We start from the raw sequence: 16,844 nt of genomic DNA, 5'->3' as shown, positions 1-16,844 counted from the left end.
ATCCGTCACTAGGGGGAGCCTGCTTCTATTCTGAGGAAAGCTGTGACCACAGGAGTTACATGATTATGTGTAAATTTTAAAATAGTTGCTGTAAGGGTGCCTGGGTGGCTCAGTTGGTTGAGCGTGACTCTTGATTTCAGCTCAGGTCATGATCCCAGAGTCATGGGATTGAGCCCCGTGTCAGGCTGTGTGCTGAGCATGGAGCCTCCTTAGGATTCCCTCCCCTCCCCTCCCCTCCCCTCCCCTCCCCTCCCCTCCCCTCCCCTCCCCTCCCCCTCTCCCCCTCCCCTCCCCTCCCCTCCCCTCCCCTCCCCCCCCCTCTCCCCTCCCCTCCCCTCCCCTCCCCCTCCCCTCCCCTCCCCTCCCCCTCCCCTCCCCTCCCCCTCTCCCTCTCTCCCTCCCTCTCTCCCTCTGTCCCTCTCTCCCTCTGTCCCTCTCCTTCTGCCCCTCTCCCCCCCACTCATGTGCACTTTCTCTCTCTAAGGTAAAGATAAATAGTTGCTGCGATGTCAGGTGAGTGAAAAATAGGAGGTTAGGCAAGAGATGCCAGCTAATTTCATTGCTGATAGGAGTACATAAATTGGTAGAATTCCTCTGGAGAGCTGTTAGCATGTGGCAGAGGCCTGAAAACCATGCTCTTCATTGTATTCGGAAATTCATTTAAAGGGAATAATAACATAACCATGTAAATAGTTATGCTTAAGTTCACTGCCATATTCTGTATACTGATGAGAATTAGAAGTAATCCACAAGGGTAGAGATGATTGGTTACATGAGTTATGGCATATCTGTGTAATGAAATACCATGGAAATACAAGTGTATATATATGACATCAGAAGATACCCATAATATGTTGAAGAAAAGTTACAAATTCGTGAAAATTGCCATATTTTTAAGGGGTAGTATCATAATTTTGAATGCTTGCCAGAGATCAGGCATGGTGCAGTTTCATTGAAGTATGAGGTGCAGTTGTCTCATTTTTTACAGACAAAGTGAGGATCAGGGATCTTAAATGACTTAAGCTTATCTAAAAAGGAAATGGTAGGGCTGGAATTTGAATCCAAATCTATATATCCTTAAATCTGGGTGTCTTTACTCTTATTCTCTATTTCTTTAATATCACAGAAAAATTCTGAGAAGGATATATATCCTAGTCTAGGGCTAATGTGTAGTAATATAATGAAAATGTAATAGTGCCATTATTTTTTTAAGTTTATTTATTTTGAGAGAGAGGGAGCACATGTGGGGGAGGGGCAGAGAGAGAGAGAGACGGAGAAAGAGAATCCCAAGCAGGCTCTGTGCTGTCAGGGCAGAGCCCAGTGTGGGCCTCAATCTCATGAACTGTGAAACCACGACCTGAACTGAGATCAAAAGTCAGAGGCTTAACCAATGAAGCCACCCAGCCACCCCTATACAGCCACTATTAACATATGTTTAATATATAGCTTTTAATAGTCCTCCTGGTCAGTGCCAACACCCAGCAGAAGGATTGGAAGGAAGTATTAAATGTGAGCCAGAATGACCCACAAGATGTAGAAACTAATTGGATATGAGGAGTGTAGAATGAGGAGGAATCTAGAAAGACTCAACTGATTTTACTTTGGGTAATTATATCACTGAGTTAAAGCATTAAGCAAAAGGAGCACACTTTTGATGAGGTAGTCAGTTTTTGACATTTGTAGTTGACTTGCTGGTGTGACAGTACTTTGGCTACATGGGCTGGAAGCTCAGAGGGCAGCCAGAGCTGGAGGTGTGCTTTCGGGATTAGCAGAGAGATTGCCGTTAAAGCCAAAGGATCCAGTATTTTAGTGGTGGGCCATGGAAGAGGAGCTGGTAAAAGAAACCAAGAAATGATAGGAAGCCAGAGAAAGTTAAGATTATAGCATCTTAGAAGTCCCACGAGGAAGAGTCAAGTAGGTAAAAGGGCGTGGTTAGTAGTGCGATAGAGGCCGAGTATGGTGAACATTGGATGGAGGTCCAGAGCGTTTTGCATTTGAAAAGTCAGTTCTGACTTTGTAGGCCATTAAAAATCATCACTTTCTGATAGGCTTCAACTTGCAGTTGCAACTGATGTCTCACACAAATGCATGCACACGTGCACCAACCACATCACATTCTCGAACTCGTGTCTTGAGGATATAGCTCTAGTTCTGCCAGCAGTGAGACATTAATGACAAATCATTTTCTCTCTCTGGGTCTTAATTTCTTCTATAAAATGCAGGGTAAGACCAGATTAATAGTATCTCATCCAAAGTATGTAATAAGAGCATTTGTAGTATCATTTTTTACAAAACCTGACTGGGTCACTCCCTGGACTCACTGAATCAGAGTCTCCCAGAGCAGGACCTTGGCATATGTATTGTACAAACACTGTGAGTGTGATTTTTTTCCCCCATTTGGTATTTATATGTGTGTAAACGTATATTTAATTGTTTGTTATGGAATTTTTCTTACCTGTTCATGAAAACAGCCATAAACCCATCTCCAGTGATCAAACCTATTTTTCTAATCTCATTCCATCCTGTCTCTCACACTTTTCCTTTTTGTTTTTTTAAGGAAATCATAGGCATTCCATCATTTCACTCATAATTATCTCAGATTGCATCTCTGCCTGATAAGGGTCTAGGACAGCTTGCTTTGATGAGCATCTTGTTATGAACTGCTGAATTGTGTAGGTTTCAAGTTCATTGTGGACTTAGATTTGTATGATTTTTTTCTACTGTCATTCAAGCTCACCTTTCAAAGTAAACAGAAGCTGCATGTTTATGAGAAAGAGATTCCATGAAATAAGCTGAGCTTGCTCACGTCTCCCTTCATTGGTAGAGGGAATGTTCCTTCTGTGGTTTAACTTCAGCGTTAACTCTGGATGATCTTGTGTCACACCCGTAAGTTACAGTTGAGGGACTCAAGTTTTAGAGAGCTTACGTGACTTGCTAAAAGTCCAAGATGATCTGGTAACCTTTTAATGTTTAGGATCTCGGACATGGAAAAGAAATCTGTTGCTGCACTTTCTGCCATTCTTTTCAGAAGAATCTTGGAGTTGGCAGCAGTGTGATGTAGATTCTGGGCTGTTTGTATCATGGGCCACCTGTCTTTGGTCACAAGTCTGTTTATAATTCCATTTCTGGTTTCATTTAACAGCTCTGACCCAGAGCATCATTGCAGGTATTGTTTTAAGCCTTTGCTTCAGGTCTGGAAACAGTGTCTGGATCTACTTGGGGACCCATGTGAAAAATCAAATTACAATATGAAGCACAAAATCTTGTTTTTTTAAGATGTTTTTTGATTTTATAGTGCATAAAAAATACTATATTAGAAGAGAGAAATATCAGAACTTAATTTTGTTGTAAATTAAATGCTTATTACTTCGGAAGTTATTTCAGATCCTTCTTTACAGTTCTCTGAATCTGTGAGTTGGATAAAGTTTAAACATTTGGATAATAAAGGCCCAATTATAATCAGGACTGAGGCAGTTCAAGATCACAGAGAATGGCTTCCATATTTCTACCTCCAGTTAGAGTAAGGTGATGAATATGCCATTTTAGTTTAAGATACCTTGCTAAAATGTCTTTAATTTTCTAAAATATGTGTTATATCTGGCCTTTTTCTTAAGAAAGCTGTATTTCCAGTTTGCCCCTTTGAAGATAAAAGGGTTTTCTGTAGCATTAAAATGTCAGCTTTACATTTTGCTTAGTTTTTAACGCAGAAAAAAAAAAAAAAAGAAATATCCATTTTAAAGATTTGACGTTGAATTTCTAATCTAGGGTATAAAACTAAGAGCAATGCAGTGTTTATCAACATGTTATGAAGAAATATTGAAATCATTTTTTATTTAACCAAATAATAAAATCATGTTTTTTAAAATAAACTTTATTTATTTTTTTTTTAATTTTTTTTTAACGTTTATTTATTTTTGAGACAGAGAGAGACAGAGCATGAATAGGGGAGGGCCAGAGAGAGTGAGGGAGACACAGAATCTGAAACAGGCTCCGGGCTCTGAGCTGTCAGCACAGAGCCTGATGCGGGGCTCGAACCCACGGACCGCGAGATCATGACCTGAGCCGAAGTTGGCCGCCTAACCGACTGAGCCACCCAGGCGCCCCTTAAAATAAACTTTAGTTCCATATATAAAACATATGAGGACCATATATGAGATAATTTTTTCCATTATAACAGTTTTTGCATGCATAAGAAATTATTATTTTGTAAGTTGTAAAATCCTTTGTGACAAAATTTTAATGGTGTGTTAGTGAAATACTGCTCTTCCTTGGTCTTGCTCTACATCACATAACTTCAGCTCACCAGAACACCAAAAATAAATACATTAAAAAAAAAAAAAAAAAGAGTCACAGCTGTTAAGACCAAAAAATGTGAAACAGGAAAATTACAAAGATTATACTATTCACAGATTCAGTTATTATGGCTCAAGTTAAGAACAGACTGTTTGCTCTAATGATCAGGCATGTTGTGTCTATTCAAAGCTTGGCAGCTCAATGTAATTAGTATACTAATGGCTTGAGTATTTGATACAGCATGATTCTGGAGCTTAATAGTAATTGTCATACACTAGAGCTTTGGCATCATTTATTGTTTACCATCTTTAGTAAATATCATTTGACCACACTTGTCAAGATATCTGGAAAAAAAGAAAAAGTTTCCAGAAACAACTTCTAAACTCTTCATGTTTAACCATTATATCTACCAGTAAACACTTTTTTTTTCTCCAAGGGTGAAGGGCATGGCAGATTCAAAGTGAGTCGGACTCTGAATCTGTATATCGTTGTGAGAATTTGGATGGGATGTCTTACTATAGAAACAAACACTGAAGTGTTTCTGTCCTACACATTCATGCAAGCACACATAAATACACATAGACGGACACATGCCTTCCCTGCTAGAAGTTTCCGTAGTCATCAGGGAGTGTGGCCAATCAACCTAGGAAGGTGCTATGTGCTATCGTTGGCCCAATGGAAAGGTTTTCCCAGGCACTGATACTCGACTTCTATGTGAAATGAGTTGGTAGTTCGGGCAGCATTCAAGCTGATCCAAAACTGGCCTAGCTTCATCCCCTGCTCACTCAGGGAAAGGTGTGAGAAAGTGTAGTTTCACAGTGATAAGGAGTCTGTATGCATGCCACTCCCCATCTGCTGGCAAAGCCATAATACGGAGATTACCTAACATTTCACCTACACATGAGACTTCTCAAGTGCCTGAGAAGCTAGTCCGTGGTTCTCTTCCTTCCTAACTCTATGGGAGAGATGCTGGATTCCTGTGTCAGATGTGCTGCTCTGGGGTGTGACCCCCCAATACCACACTGACCCCAGTGCTGTGATTTATAAGGAAGCCTGGCTGTACTCTCTAAAGCACGGTCTCTGAACTCAAGTAGAAAGCGTAGGCCACAGCCACAGTATTCGAGGCCTTCAGGTTTTCATGAGGTGCCTTATGGGAAAAGTGGTGGAATCCTCAGGCAAATGCATGCAAATGTTGGTGACTCCCTGCAGGAGTAACTGACTGAAGTATTCCTATGACACTTAATTCCTTCCTTCCTCTCTTTCCCTTCCTGTCTCTTCTCTATAGAGGAAATACCATGTGGTACATGGAGGCAACTTTTTTTTTTTTTAAAGAAAATGTTCCTAAATGCTTTTTTTTTTTTTTTTTTTTTGCTATCAAGGCAATACACATTGGTATATGTTATTTTATTCTAGGGAAATGCTATAATGTTAGCATAGCATTCTCAGAACTGTTTTTGAGTGATTCATTTAATCAATAAACACTTGATAGTTGGCTACAGATATACAGATGTGACTCAGGTATGTGGCGTGTAACTAGAACACAGGTGTCATATATTAGAATTCCATTACAAAACAATTTCAGTGGAAAGAGGAGATTCTTTTTGACCCTGTAGATCATGGAAGGTTCTATGGAGTTTGATATATTTGAGTTGGGCCTTAAGAAATTGGTAGCAGAAGATATTGCAGAAGAGGAGTAAAACATGCATGAAGACAGGAAAGCCTGGGTGTTTGTAGCCAATTTGATTGGCCTTTTTAATCCAAACAATAGAATGGTGCCACAGGACCATTGTGGGTCCCATAGTGGGACCATAGTGGGGGGAAAGGCAGACAATGGAGGGAGCTTGTCATATCTCTGAACTCTCAATGGCAATGTATTTTTCTGGATCCTTTTGCTTTCATAACTCATTCCTTGTAGACCTTCTATATATTAAAACTTAATTATTATCATCTTACTTCAGTTTAAATATCAGCACAGATTTGCCTGCCTTTTTGATATTTTAGGGTTGGATAAGATGTAATTCTGGGAAGTTTTTGTCACTATTATTTTTGTCATAGAAAACCTGTATGTAAGGATATCTGACATTATGAGTCAAGCAGATTTCCTAACTTTGCTAAATCAGCATAAAGTATCTGGGTATCTGCAAACCCTAGCCTGCCACTCAAGGCCCATCATCATCATCATCATCATCATCGTCATAATAATGGAATCCAAAATGCCAGTATGTGTTTCTCACTTGAGTGGACAAGGTGGATTAGGGTTTTATGGACACAGACTCTGTGCTTCAACTGTTGCTATTACAGTTTCACTCCAACATTCATGTTGTCTGTCAGCTTCTTGTTTTCTGCCTCCTGTGAGGTAATAGGGAAGGCCAGGCCAGCAGGTGAATGACCAGAGCAGGATACAGCCTAGAGATGAAACCCAAGGCAAAAGTGCATGTAGCATAATCCCTGAGTTAGAAGATACACCACTGATTTAATATCTGCCTTGAAAAAAAAAAAAAGGCACACTAGCCCATTAAATGCCCCATCGATTGCAAGAAGCAGCTCATCTTCCACAGGTTACAAGTGAAAGTAAATTGTCACAGAATCAAGGAAAAAGGTAACTTAGATTTGCGTCCTACGGGTGAGGTGGAGGTCAGAAACTAGACGAAGTTATCGGGCCAAAAATGTGCCCCAGAAATTGGAAGTCAACAGACCAAGCCAAGGGGTGAGGCTGGATGGGAGAGAAGCAGGCGTTGAGAGGTCTGGGCGTGGGTTGGGATTGGGACATCCTTCAAGGATGGGGCTGAGCACATTTCCCCAGCAAGACCAGTTAAAGGACACTAGGAACACAGTCCCTCTCCTAGCAGATTGGCGAGTGGGCAGCCTTGGAATGCACTGTCTTCTGTGGGAGGGAGGGCTCCCGTGGCCCCTCACTGAGTGGTCAGGTGAGGGCAGCAGGGTTTCGCAGGTTGGCATGAGGCCCCCTGTGGTGTCTCCGCAGATGTAACAGGTGTTCGCAGCCCTTTGGGGAGCAAAGCCATGGTCTTACATAATCCCACGCTCCTTTTTCGGCCTTAGGAGTATTGCTTCTTTTGTTATTCTGGTGCTACATTTCACTTGTTACCGCGAAGCAAGTGTAAATCTTTTGGGGGATGCCTACATTTTGTTGTAGCCTGATTCTAAAGCCATGTTATTTTTGTTGAACTTTAAAAGAAGTCACATTGATTCCATGTGTGGTATTTCCATGCTTTATGTTGGCGGGGGTTGGGGGAAGCAATTCAAGACCATGTACCTTAACAAAATCATTTTGTGAGCACAGAAAATACTGTCTGCTACAAGATTTGTGTCTTATTTATCTACTAAGTAAGTAGACCTAGCACAGTGCCTGGTAATCAATACTTAGGAAATTTTAGTGTTTTGTTTTAAATGTTTGTTTATTTTTGAAAGAGCACAAGCAAGGGAGGGGCAGAGAGAGGGGGACAGGGGATCCAAAGCAGGCTCTGCGCTGACAGCAGAGAGCCCAATGTGGCGTTTGAACTCATGAACTGCAAGATCATGACCTAAGCTGAAATGAGGTGCTCAATTGACCAAGCCACTCAGGTGCCCCAGTAAATTTTAGCTTAATGAAACAAGGTTTTGTAACATTTAAAGCGTTATCTTTAAACATAATTTATGCATGCTGTTTGTTGTCAGGCCTGTTCATGGCGTACAGTTATAAATAATAAATTGTTGTTGATTGTAGTGGAACCATTAGAAATTAATTAAGCCTAATATGTCAGGTGTCATAGCTGATACTTTGATATGACAGTCCTCACAATCTTTCATTATCTCACTAAACATACAGTTCTTAACATCTATAGGCAAAGGAATTAGAATTGGTCATCATCAGTTCAGAGTGTGTGGTCACAGTGGAAGCTTACTAGCCAAGAGAGGAGCAGACACAATCCAAATGTATAGGAACGCGTGTGCCATTTTTAAAAAAATACTCCCAGGAACAAACATTTCTGTGAAATTGTGTCAATGCACAGGAAGATTTTTTTTTAAACGCATGCATTGCAATAGCACACAAAGTAACTTCTTTCTGATTCAATTTCATAAATTGCTGCATGAAGAAGCACTCTCTAGTAGATAATACTCAGAAATCAGCACTTAATATGGCAGTAATGGTTATTGCTGTCATTCTTTACATCTTTAAAAATAATTAAGCATTACTGCATAGGCATTATAAAGTTCCCCTATCACCATTAAGAGGATATTTGAGGTTTGATGTAATTTAGCAAATTACATTATACAGTAGTTAAGGTTTTTATGTAGTGAAGTAAAATGCATAGTAGTTAAGCACACTTCCCATGTAATGCATTGTACAGAGTTACATGTTCCAGCTGCCGCCAGCTTTGTTCCAGTGTCATTATTGCTTTGCAGGCTGACATTCCTCAGGGAGTGATTCGAGTGCAAGCTCCCCATCTTTCGAAAGTTTCCATGGCAATACAGCTAACTGAAGAACTAAAAGCCAGTGATGTCCTTGCCAGGTTTCTCAGCCAAGAAAGGTAGAGGCCTGTTTTGTTTTAATCATTCCACGATATAACTCGCACGCGCGCACTCTTTCTCTCCCTCCTGTTAAAAAAAGAAAAAAAAAAAAAAACTATGGGTGATGTGAAGTGCTTCAAAATTTCATCTTCCCAGCAGAAAAGAACAGACTTGATAACGAGACCGTTGGAATGACTTGAGTTCATTTGAGGTAGTTTATGCGCAAGGGGAGCCGTCTCAGGCAGGATATCTGAGCGCGCCTGTGCCTGCCGTGGCCTTGGCACGTGAGACCCCTCAATATTCTTTCCAGAATGTGGTGACTGGAGGTTAATTACTGTGTGTGAGCCATTAGGAAAATCACTAAGTAGGATACAGTGGGTTTAAAACAAACAAATAAAAAAAATACCACTTTTTCTAGGAACTGTAACAAAAAGAAATGCTTAAATTCAAAAACAGAAAACAAAACAAACAAAAAAAACAAGGTATACGAAGTGAGAGAGGATAACCAGTTCCTTGAGCTCTGGAGTCTCCAGGACATAGAGCACGCCTTCCCTTTAGGGACAACCCAGCCTCCTTTGTTCTGGGGCTGATGGGGTAGGAGAAGTCCTTTGAAAGCTATTGTCCTCCTCTGCTGGTTTTAGAGCATACACTCTCTGAAACATTTTACAATACCCTTTTTTAAGTTTTTGGAGGTTTAACAAGTGTATTGGGCTTTCCGTGTCCCCCTCATCTCCACTCACTGAAAATTAATTAATTTTTTTTTTTTTTTTTTTTTTTTTTTTTTTTTTTTTTTTACAATTCAGGGAAATCCGGGATACTGGCATCTCAGCTTATGAATTTTATGTTTTAGCCTTCCATAGAATTTCATCTCTGCATTCTAGTATTCAAGGGCATCGGTGAAGTCTTCTGCCAAAACCTCTCCAATGTTAATGCAATACCACACGTATTCAATATGTCTGGGCTCTGTTTAGGGCCCTCTGCTAGATGTTGGAAGAGGTATAAAGATATATTTTAAAGTATCTTCCCTCAGGGCTTATAAATTGGGAGAAGAGATGAGCCTGTGCAGTAACAGATGGTGATGAACTAGAAGAGAGGCTTATTGGTAATATCTGGGCTTTTGGTAAGCCAGCACAAACTCCCCTCTCAACAGTACTGTGAAGTAAGCACGAATGTTACTTCTGTTTCACTGATAAGAAAACCGAGACTTTGTGAGGTCACGCATTTCATAGGTGATGGTGCTGAATTCTGAAGGTGTGTTTTCGTCTCCAAAGGTTTCCCTTGAGACACTCTCCATACTCACCAGGATCTAGAAACCATCACGGATATGGGGCCATTGGTGCAGAGTCTGGGAGTAGATGGAGTTTTAGGGGATGAAGGCATGGAGCAGTTGGAATTTTTCAGATGTCTTTGCCCCCTAAAGGGGGTGTCTGCTTCATGAAATCAATCCCCTTCCTCTGCCCGTCCTCTCCCGGAGTGGGTACCTGGAGATCTGGCCACACTGCAGACAGAAGCCGCTCTTTCAGGCTAGATAGAGTTAATTTATACAGCAATTACTTTTAGGATCCAAGTGTTCAATTTAGTCTGTACTTTTGTTGCTGTGCTTGCAGATGATGCAATACATGACTATGAAGTTGCACAATATATTGAACTGTGACTTTAATATTTAAAGTATAGTATGATAGTGATAGGCATACTGATATAGAAGGCACCGGATTTGTGGCAGTTGTCCCCTGCCTATTTGGAGTTTCCGGTTGGGATGCTTTTATTAAATAATAATTTGTTGCCCCCCCTCAAGTGGGGTCCATTTTTCTACCTCCTCCCTTCTCGCCATCCTGCTGCACTCAGAGGGAAGTCTGGTAAACTTCTCTATCCATTGTCCACCCTCAAACCCCCAAGCATTCCTCAGCTCCTTTCTTTATGCTTGGGGATACTGGAGGGAGATGATCTGGATCCGAGTGCCAACTTTTCTGTTTCATTTTAAGCTAGTTTTGTAATCTCTTTTAAGTCTCAAGTTTTTCATGTGTAAAAGTAGACCATAATAGGGCCCGAATTACAGTCCTGTGATAACGAACTAGGAAAATGGCCGTGAAGCACACAGCACGGTCTGTTTGGGTCATACAAGTGAAATTCTCAGTACGGGTTTATATGTGTTTCCTCTTGCACCACATTCCCCTCTTCTACCACCTGGATTCCACCAGTGTAGGGGCAGTTGGGAACCTTACCTTCCTCCTCTTTTTCCACCCCTACTTTCTCCGCCAAGACAACAACACATGAATGACATAAAGTAAATATACAGTAAATTTCACATTTACTCGCCAGTCTTGATAAAGACTGTTGCCTTTTCTTTAATTATGGATTTGTTGATTAGCATTATGCAAAACCTTAGATTTACCAGGAAATCCAGTTGAGGTTTCTTTAAAGTGTAGCAATGCCTGACTAGGTTGTTTTTGGTTTTTCGTTTTTCGTTTTTCGTTTTTGGTTTTTTGGTTTTCTTATCACGTCTCCCAAAACATTCAGCTTGGTCTTCATAGAAATAATGACTCTTTCAGTAGACTCCTAGTGTATTGGGTTACATATCATATTGTAAATAATTATTTAATTTTAAAAACAAGCATATGCCAGTTTCGAAAAAAAGTGAGTTGTCTCTCGGTTAGGGTCTTAAATGTGAGCGCGTATGAAGCCCTAAGTGTCTAGCATGTCACAGACAACAGAGTGGTTGGAGTTGGATAACCAAGGTGAGTCATTGGATGGTTGGTTAGGACAGCTTCTGCTGTACCGTAGTTTTCATAATGGTTTCAGTAAAAGTCAGATCTGCTTTTCCCTGCAATTCCAGGGAGTGTGTGTTTGGGGCCTTGCAAGAGCGGTTCACAAACCTTTCCAGGCACCACAGCCCACTAGAGAGCATTTGAAAAGCAGATTCTTGGACTTGTTGTAGGCGTACAAACACCAGAGTTTCTAGAACTCCAGGTCTGAATTTTTAGCAGGCTTCTTCGGTAATTCATAGACAGAGTTTTGAAAACCACTGAATCTTACCAACTTTTATTATTTGAACCTGATGTTCTGGAAGAGTTTATTCTTTGAAGAGCATGAGTCTGTAAATGCATCTCTTACTTGTGAAGCCTTCATAATGAATATTTGCTTCTACTTGGAGTATATGTGAGTCCTGTACTTGGGTGGCCAGCACAGGGAGGGCTATGAACCCTGCCCTATTCTTTACATTCATCTTGCATAGTGTTGGAGTTGTCAGCAAAGCAAACACATGACAAATACTGGTTGAATAAGTGCAGTGTGAAAACTAAGATGGAAACATTTCTTTTTATGGTTTGATGAGAACTTTTTCGGCCCCCATGCAAAGTAGTTGATCATGTTAATAATTGTATTGGTAGCTAAATTGTTATGTTCCCTTTCTTTTTAATTTTACAAATTTAGATGCTGATTTATTATTTTGTCTTCAGATGTATGAGTCCATTTGTTTATTTTAATTTACAGGTGTGACATTTTTATTACCTACTTGACACACTTAACAGATGGGAAAATACAAATGTTAGATAATTACAGTGTGTCTAAGTTATGAATTTTCCACACAAGCTAGAATTCCCCAAGCACATTAAAGTGATTTACTTGCAAGCTGTTTGATGATACAACTAATCAGTTTGTTTTGTCCCTAATAGTGGGATTGCCCAGACTCTTAAGAAAGGGGAAGTTTTTTTGTATGAAATCGGAGGAAATATTGGTAAGCACATTTTGTTTCTCTTTGTATCGCATATGCGGATTCGACGTTGCCCATGCTTCTTATTTATATCTTTGGGGGAAAAAAAGAAATTAGAAGTTAAATATAGTGCACTGTAGATAGCTGATGAATAGTGTGGATTTTTTCAGTGGTCTGACTCTTCTCTACAGGCTCTATTTGAGCTTCTCTGTGCAAATGCCCATCTAATGTTGAACCTCAGCAAGGACAAATTCCCTTAAAATAGTAGCAACTTCTAGAATGATAATGAAGTTTTTCAGAACTTCTTTCCTTTTTATATGCTTACATCACATCTTAATAAAGGAAGTAGCTGTGCTTGTTTAAAGCCAGGATTACATTTTTGTTATGGCTCAGTCCTGGGTATTTTTAGTGAAAGCACAAGTTATTTTTGCCATTGTTGATTGCCTACTAAATAATACACGCACAAACGCACATACGCAGATATATACACATACGAATACAGACACGCTGGTAATTTAAGAAATCAAAATAGAATAAGTGGATTAATTTTGACTGTGCTTTATATTTTACATGCTCCTTTTCAGTTATCAGTGGGTTGTACTCCTCTCTGTGAAGATGTAAAATATCCTTTTATTTTCTCTTTATTTTAGCCCTTGAAAATGATACAGGTGAAACTGTTAACAAATACTAAATGAAATGGTGTTTAATTCAAAATAATAATTGAAAATATTTGAAGAAGTTTTGTGGAATTTTTTTCTGGGATGTAAAAATGTTGGTCAATATTGAAAATTTAATGTGGGAGTATGGAGACTCACTCTTAAAATTTAAATAAACAGCAACTCTGTCAGAAGCCTGGAACTGTTAACTCTATTAGCAAGGATTATTTAAATATTTATATATTTAATCTTGCTCTTTACTATTCGATATTGAGAATGAAGTGTTGTTTCTTCGGTAGATCGCAAACTATTGCCACTCTTAATAACGGTGAATAAGCTTTTGGTGAACCAAAGCCCCTCACACAAAGTATTTTCAACTTCCTAAATTAATTTGAAAAACTTTCCTTTAGAGAAAGTCTACTGTGTTGACTTTTTCAATATTTTGGCCAAGTCTTACAATATTATGGGAGATGGGAAAGGATGAGTGATATTTTGAAGTCTAAGATTTTAGAGTTAAACCATGAGGAAGAAGTTTAAAATCGCACCCCAGCTTCTGTACCGTATTCAACTGATACAATAAAGTCTCTTTGCTAGGAGAACGCTGCCTTGATGAGGACACTTACATGAAGGACCTGTATCAGCTCAACCCCAACGCAGAGTGGGTTATAAAGTCAAAGCCATCATAGGAGACTGAAGCTGCAAATACCCACGAGGATTTCCTTGGTATACTTGCTGGGTCAAGAGTGGAAATAAAAGAAATGGCAGGACTCTTTGTTCAAATGTACCCGACTACTGAATAATGACACTCTGAAGCCTTAAAAAGTTAGAGATTTGTGCTGCCGCTGGAATTATGTTCATTATTAATAATATGATGGGCACCCAAGTATCTCTGGAGTGAGAGGAAGGGGAGTTAATTAGCTTGGAGACCATTCTGCTGTGTGAAAGGTGCCCAGATGTGACCACTTGTTTTATGTGAAACCATCCTGTCCTCCCTCTCACTTGTTTTCTCCTAAAATCATACACCTAGTAATCTGTGCTCTTTTCTCCTTTTTCTCCTCCTCTTGTCTGCCTTCCCTCAACTCCGGTTTGCTTTTTAACCAAAAAGATCACAAATACCAGATATCTGGCAAGTCGTGAAGACAATACATCTTAAAAGAGACGGACTTCAACAGGATTCCTGTCACTATCCCATGTTAATATTCCGCTCTCTGAATCATTTGTTCAAACAATAACATCCCACTTCTTCCTGCTGTATCACATGAAGTGATTTGCGTGGTTTTCAGTTCATCTGACGTATGTGCACAGAACCGTATCCACTATCAAGAAAATAAGCCTGTCAGAAACTGCCAATTATTACTGAACTATTCAATGTTTATATACTAAGAATGATTAAAATCTATCCATGTCGAATAACTGGATTATGGATAACAGTGAAAGCCAGATCACCTCATGTATGCTGTATTCTTCTAACTGAAATTTATGAAGTTCTAGCTGGCTTTACCTGTTGTCATATTAGTATAAATATGCATGATAGTATAATCCAGTAATGGTTGAGAATATATTCTACTGAAAGAGGGATTTTTCTAACTCATAAATAAGGCTGCAGGAAGAATTATTTTTTTTGAGTATGACACAGTCATAAGAACAAGCTTTTGTTTGTGTACTCACTTTAGATAATCAATTTATTAAAAATGCTGTGGAAAGTACTATTCCCAGGGATTTTAGTGCACAAACCATATTGTGACAATAGATGAGCCTCTGAACTGTAAATAAGAGGAACGAAGTGAGAGATGTTCAATATTTTATGAGTTTAGAGTGTAGTAAATAAAAGGTGATGTAAATGAGTGTTGCACAGACTGTGTTTATGATACTTTTAGTAGTATTTTAGGGACAATTACACATTCTCAGAAGCTCTTGATGTCACTCCAATTAGGAGGGAAAATGCTGTTAATGAGAACAGTCATAAATTTTTAGCATGTTGTTATAAGAACATAAGCCTGTGGATCTGATCACTTCAATAACACTGTGGTGATTTGTGCCATTGCTTTTTTATTTAAAAGATTTTTATAATTAAATGCATTTTTCTAAATTATCTTCTCTTGGCATTATTTTAATCCTGTATGTTTATGAATGTGCTGTATTGTTGTTTATATTTTTATTTTTGCTAAAAGCCACTTCTTTTACGCTCCTCTTTCTCCTGCGTCATTTTTTAAGTGGGAAGACATGCGGAAGATCTAAAATGGTTTCCTGCCTTTTTTCCTTGAGCAAACTTGCGTTCTTTGGGATTTTTTAAAACCATGTTATATTTATTCTGTTTCTGATTTTGACAGTATATATTAATTTCTCAAAATGTCTTATTAATAGAGTTTAAGTTATTGAAAGAAATTGATGATATAAACTCAAATAAGTGTTGAAGACATTTTAGGGAGTGCACAACTTCAAAAAAAAAAAGTGAATATAGTGATTAGGTAAATGGCTGTTTAAAGCCTATGTCAGCTAGCTTTTTACCACATTTACTATTCCCCTGGTATATGTAGGGGCAGGGAGGGAAACACAAGAGGCTTTTGGTAAGGAAAAGAATACCAGATCTTGGAAAGTATATATGAAGAGGCCATTTCATTTTGAGTCCTTGGAACTCATGGTACGTGGTCATTGATATTGAACAACATCCTTTAAGATATTGACCAAGAAAGATGTCTGTCTATACTTCTAAAGAGGAGAAACTTAGTATAGAGCCTCAAATATAAATGCCCTGGAATTAACCCAGATATTTTTTCTATAGTGGTTTTTTTTTTTTCCCCTAGTGAACTTTAAGTCTTGAGGTACATTAGTTTTTGTTTGTATGTGAGGGACAATAAAAACAGCAAATATATTTTTTATGAATCTCAAACATCTTAATTCTTAGTTGCGGTTGAAAAGTTGAAGATCTGGTGTTTATAGACTTGTTGCCCTGTTAATAGTTCAAAGAGGTTTCCTGTTTTCTGAAGTGGATCATTGTCATCTTTTTTTACAAGTACACAGTCTTTGTTTATTGCTGCTATAGAATTCAATGTAAACTCCTTGCTATAGCTCTTTGGGAAAACCAGTTTATTTTACTGACTTCATGAAAGTTTTCATTATTGTCTTTTCCTAATTTTTGTTAAACTGGATTTCATTTTCTGCCTCCTTGTACTGATTTCTCTCCTTCTTGATCAGTAGGTGGCAGTATTGGTCAGGGATTCCTTTGCATCTAAACAATGGGCAGTTTTAAAAGTGAACCTGAGTTCATAGGTAAGTGGTTAAGACTCAGTGCCAGGCATTTACAAGGCAATTGGGTGAGAACACCATGGATCTTTCACTTTAATCACTGATTTTGGAAAATTATAAATAATAATTATTTTCAGAGTTTCTGTGTTCCACTTAGTCTCTTTTATTCTTAACCTGTTGAGTAGGGAGGGAGAGAGGTGAGGGGGAGGGGGGTTTTCTGAACCAAGGTGAGACCTTTTGACAGTGTCTGTTTCAAGCAGAAGGATCAGGACAAGAAGAAAGACCATGAACCAGGAAAATAAAAAGGAAGTCTAAGGAGGCCTAATGATTTCTGTCTTTAGCATATATGTGGTTTGTTTTTTCATTCAATAAATATGTACTGGGCATCTACATATGTGCCTGGCATGTTCTACCCTTGAGATACATCAGTG

At 39.0% G+C, this 16,844-nt stretch overlaps 1 protein-coding gene across 1 annotated transcript in view; it reads left to right on the top strand.

The window, feature by feature from the left end:
* Window positions 1–15,256, top strand: part of ARHGAP18 (Rho GTPase activating protein 18) — a 124,547-nt gene extending 109,291 nt beyond the window's left edge. The window contains exons 13-15 of the mRNA XM_042939795.1: window positions 8,698–8,822; window positions 12,474–12,535; window positions 13,762–15,256. Of these exons, the coding sequence (XP_042795729.1) occupies window positions 8,698–8,822; window positions 12,474–12,535; window positions 13,762–13,853 (279 nt within the window). The 3' untranslated portion in view covers window positions 13,854–15,256. The remainder of the gene's footprint in view (window positions 1–8,697; window positions 8,823–12,473; window positions 12,536–13,761) is intronic.
* The last annotated feature ends 1,588 nt before the right edge of the window (window positions 15,257–16,844 follow it).

Source organism: Panthera leo, chromosome B2 (genome assembly GCF_018350215.1).
Source record: "Panthera leo isolate Ple1 chromosome B2, P.leo_Ple1_pat1.1, whole genome shotgun sequence".
NCBI classification, from domain to species: Eukaryota; Metazoa; Chordata; class Mammalia; order Carnivora; family Felidae; genus Panthera; species Panthera leo.
The sequence above is the reverse complement of the archived record's forward strand: the minus strand, read 5'-3'. Positions and strand labels throughout refer to the sequence as shown.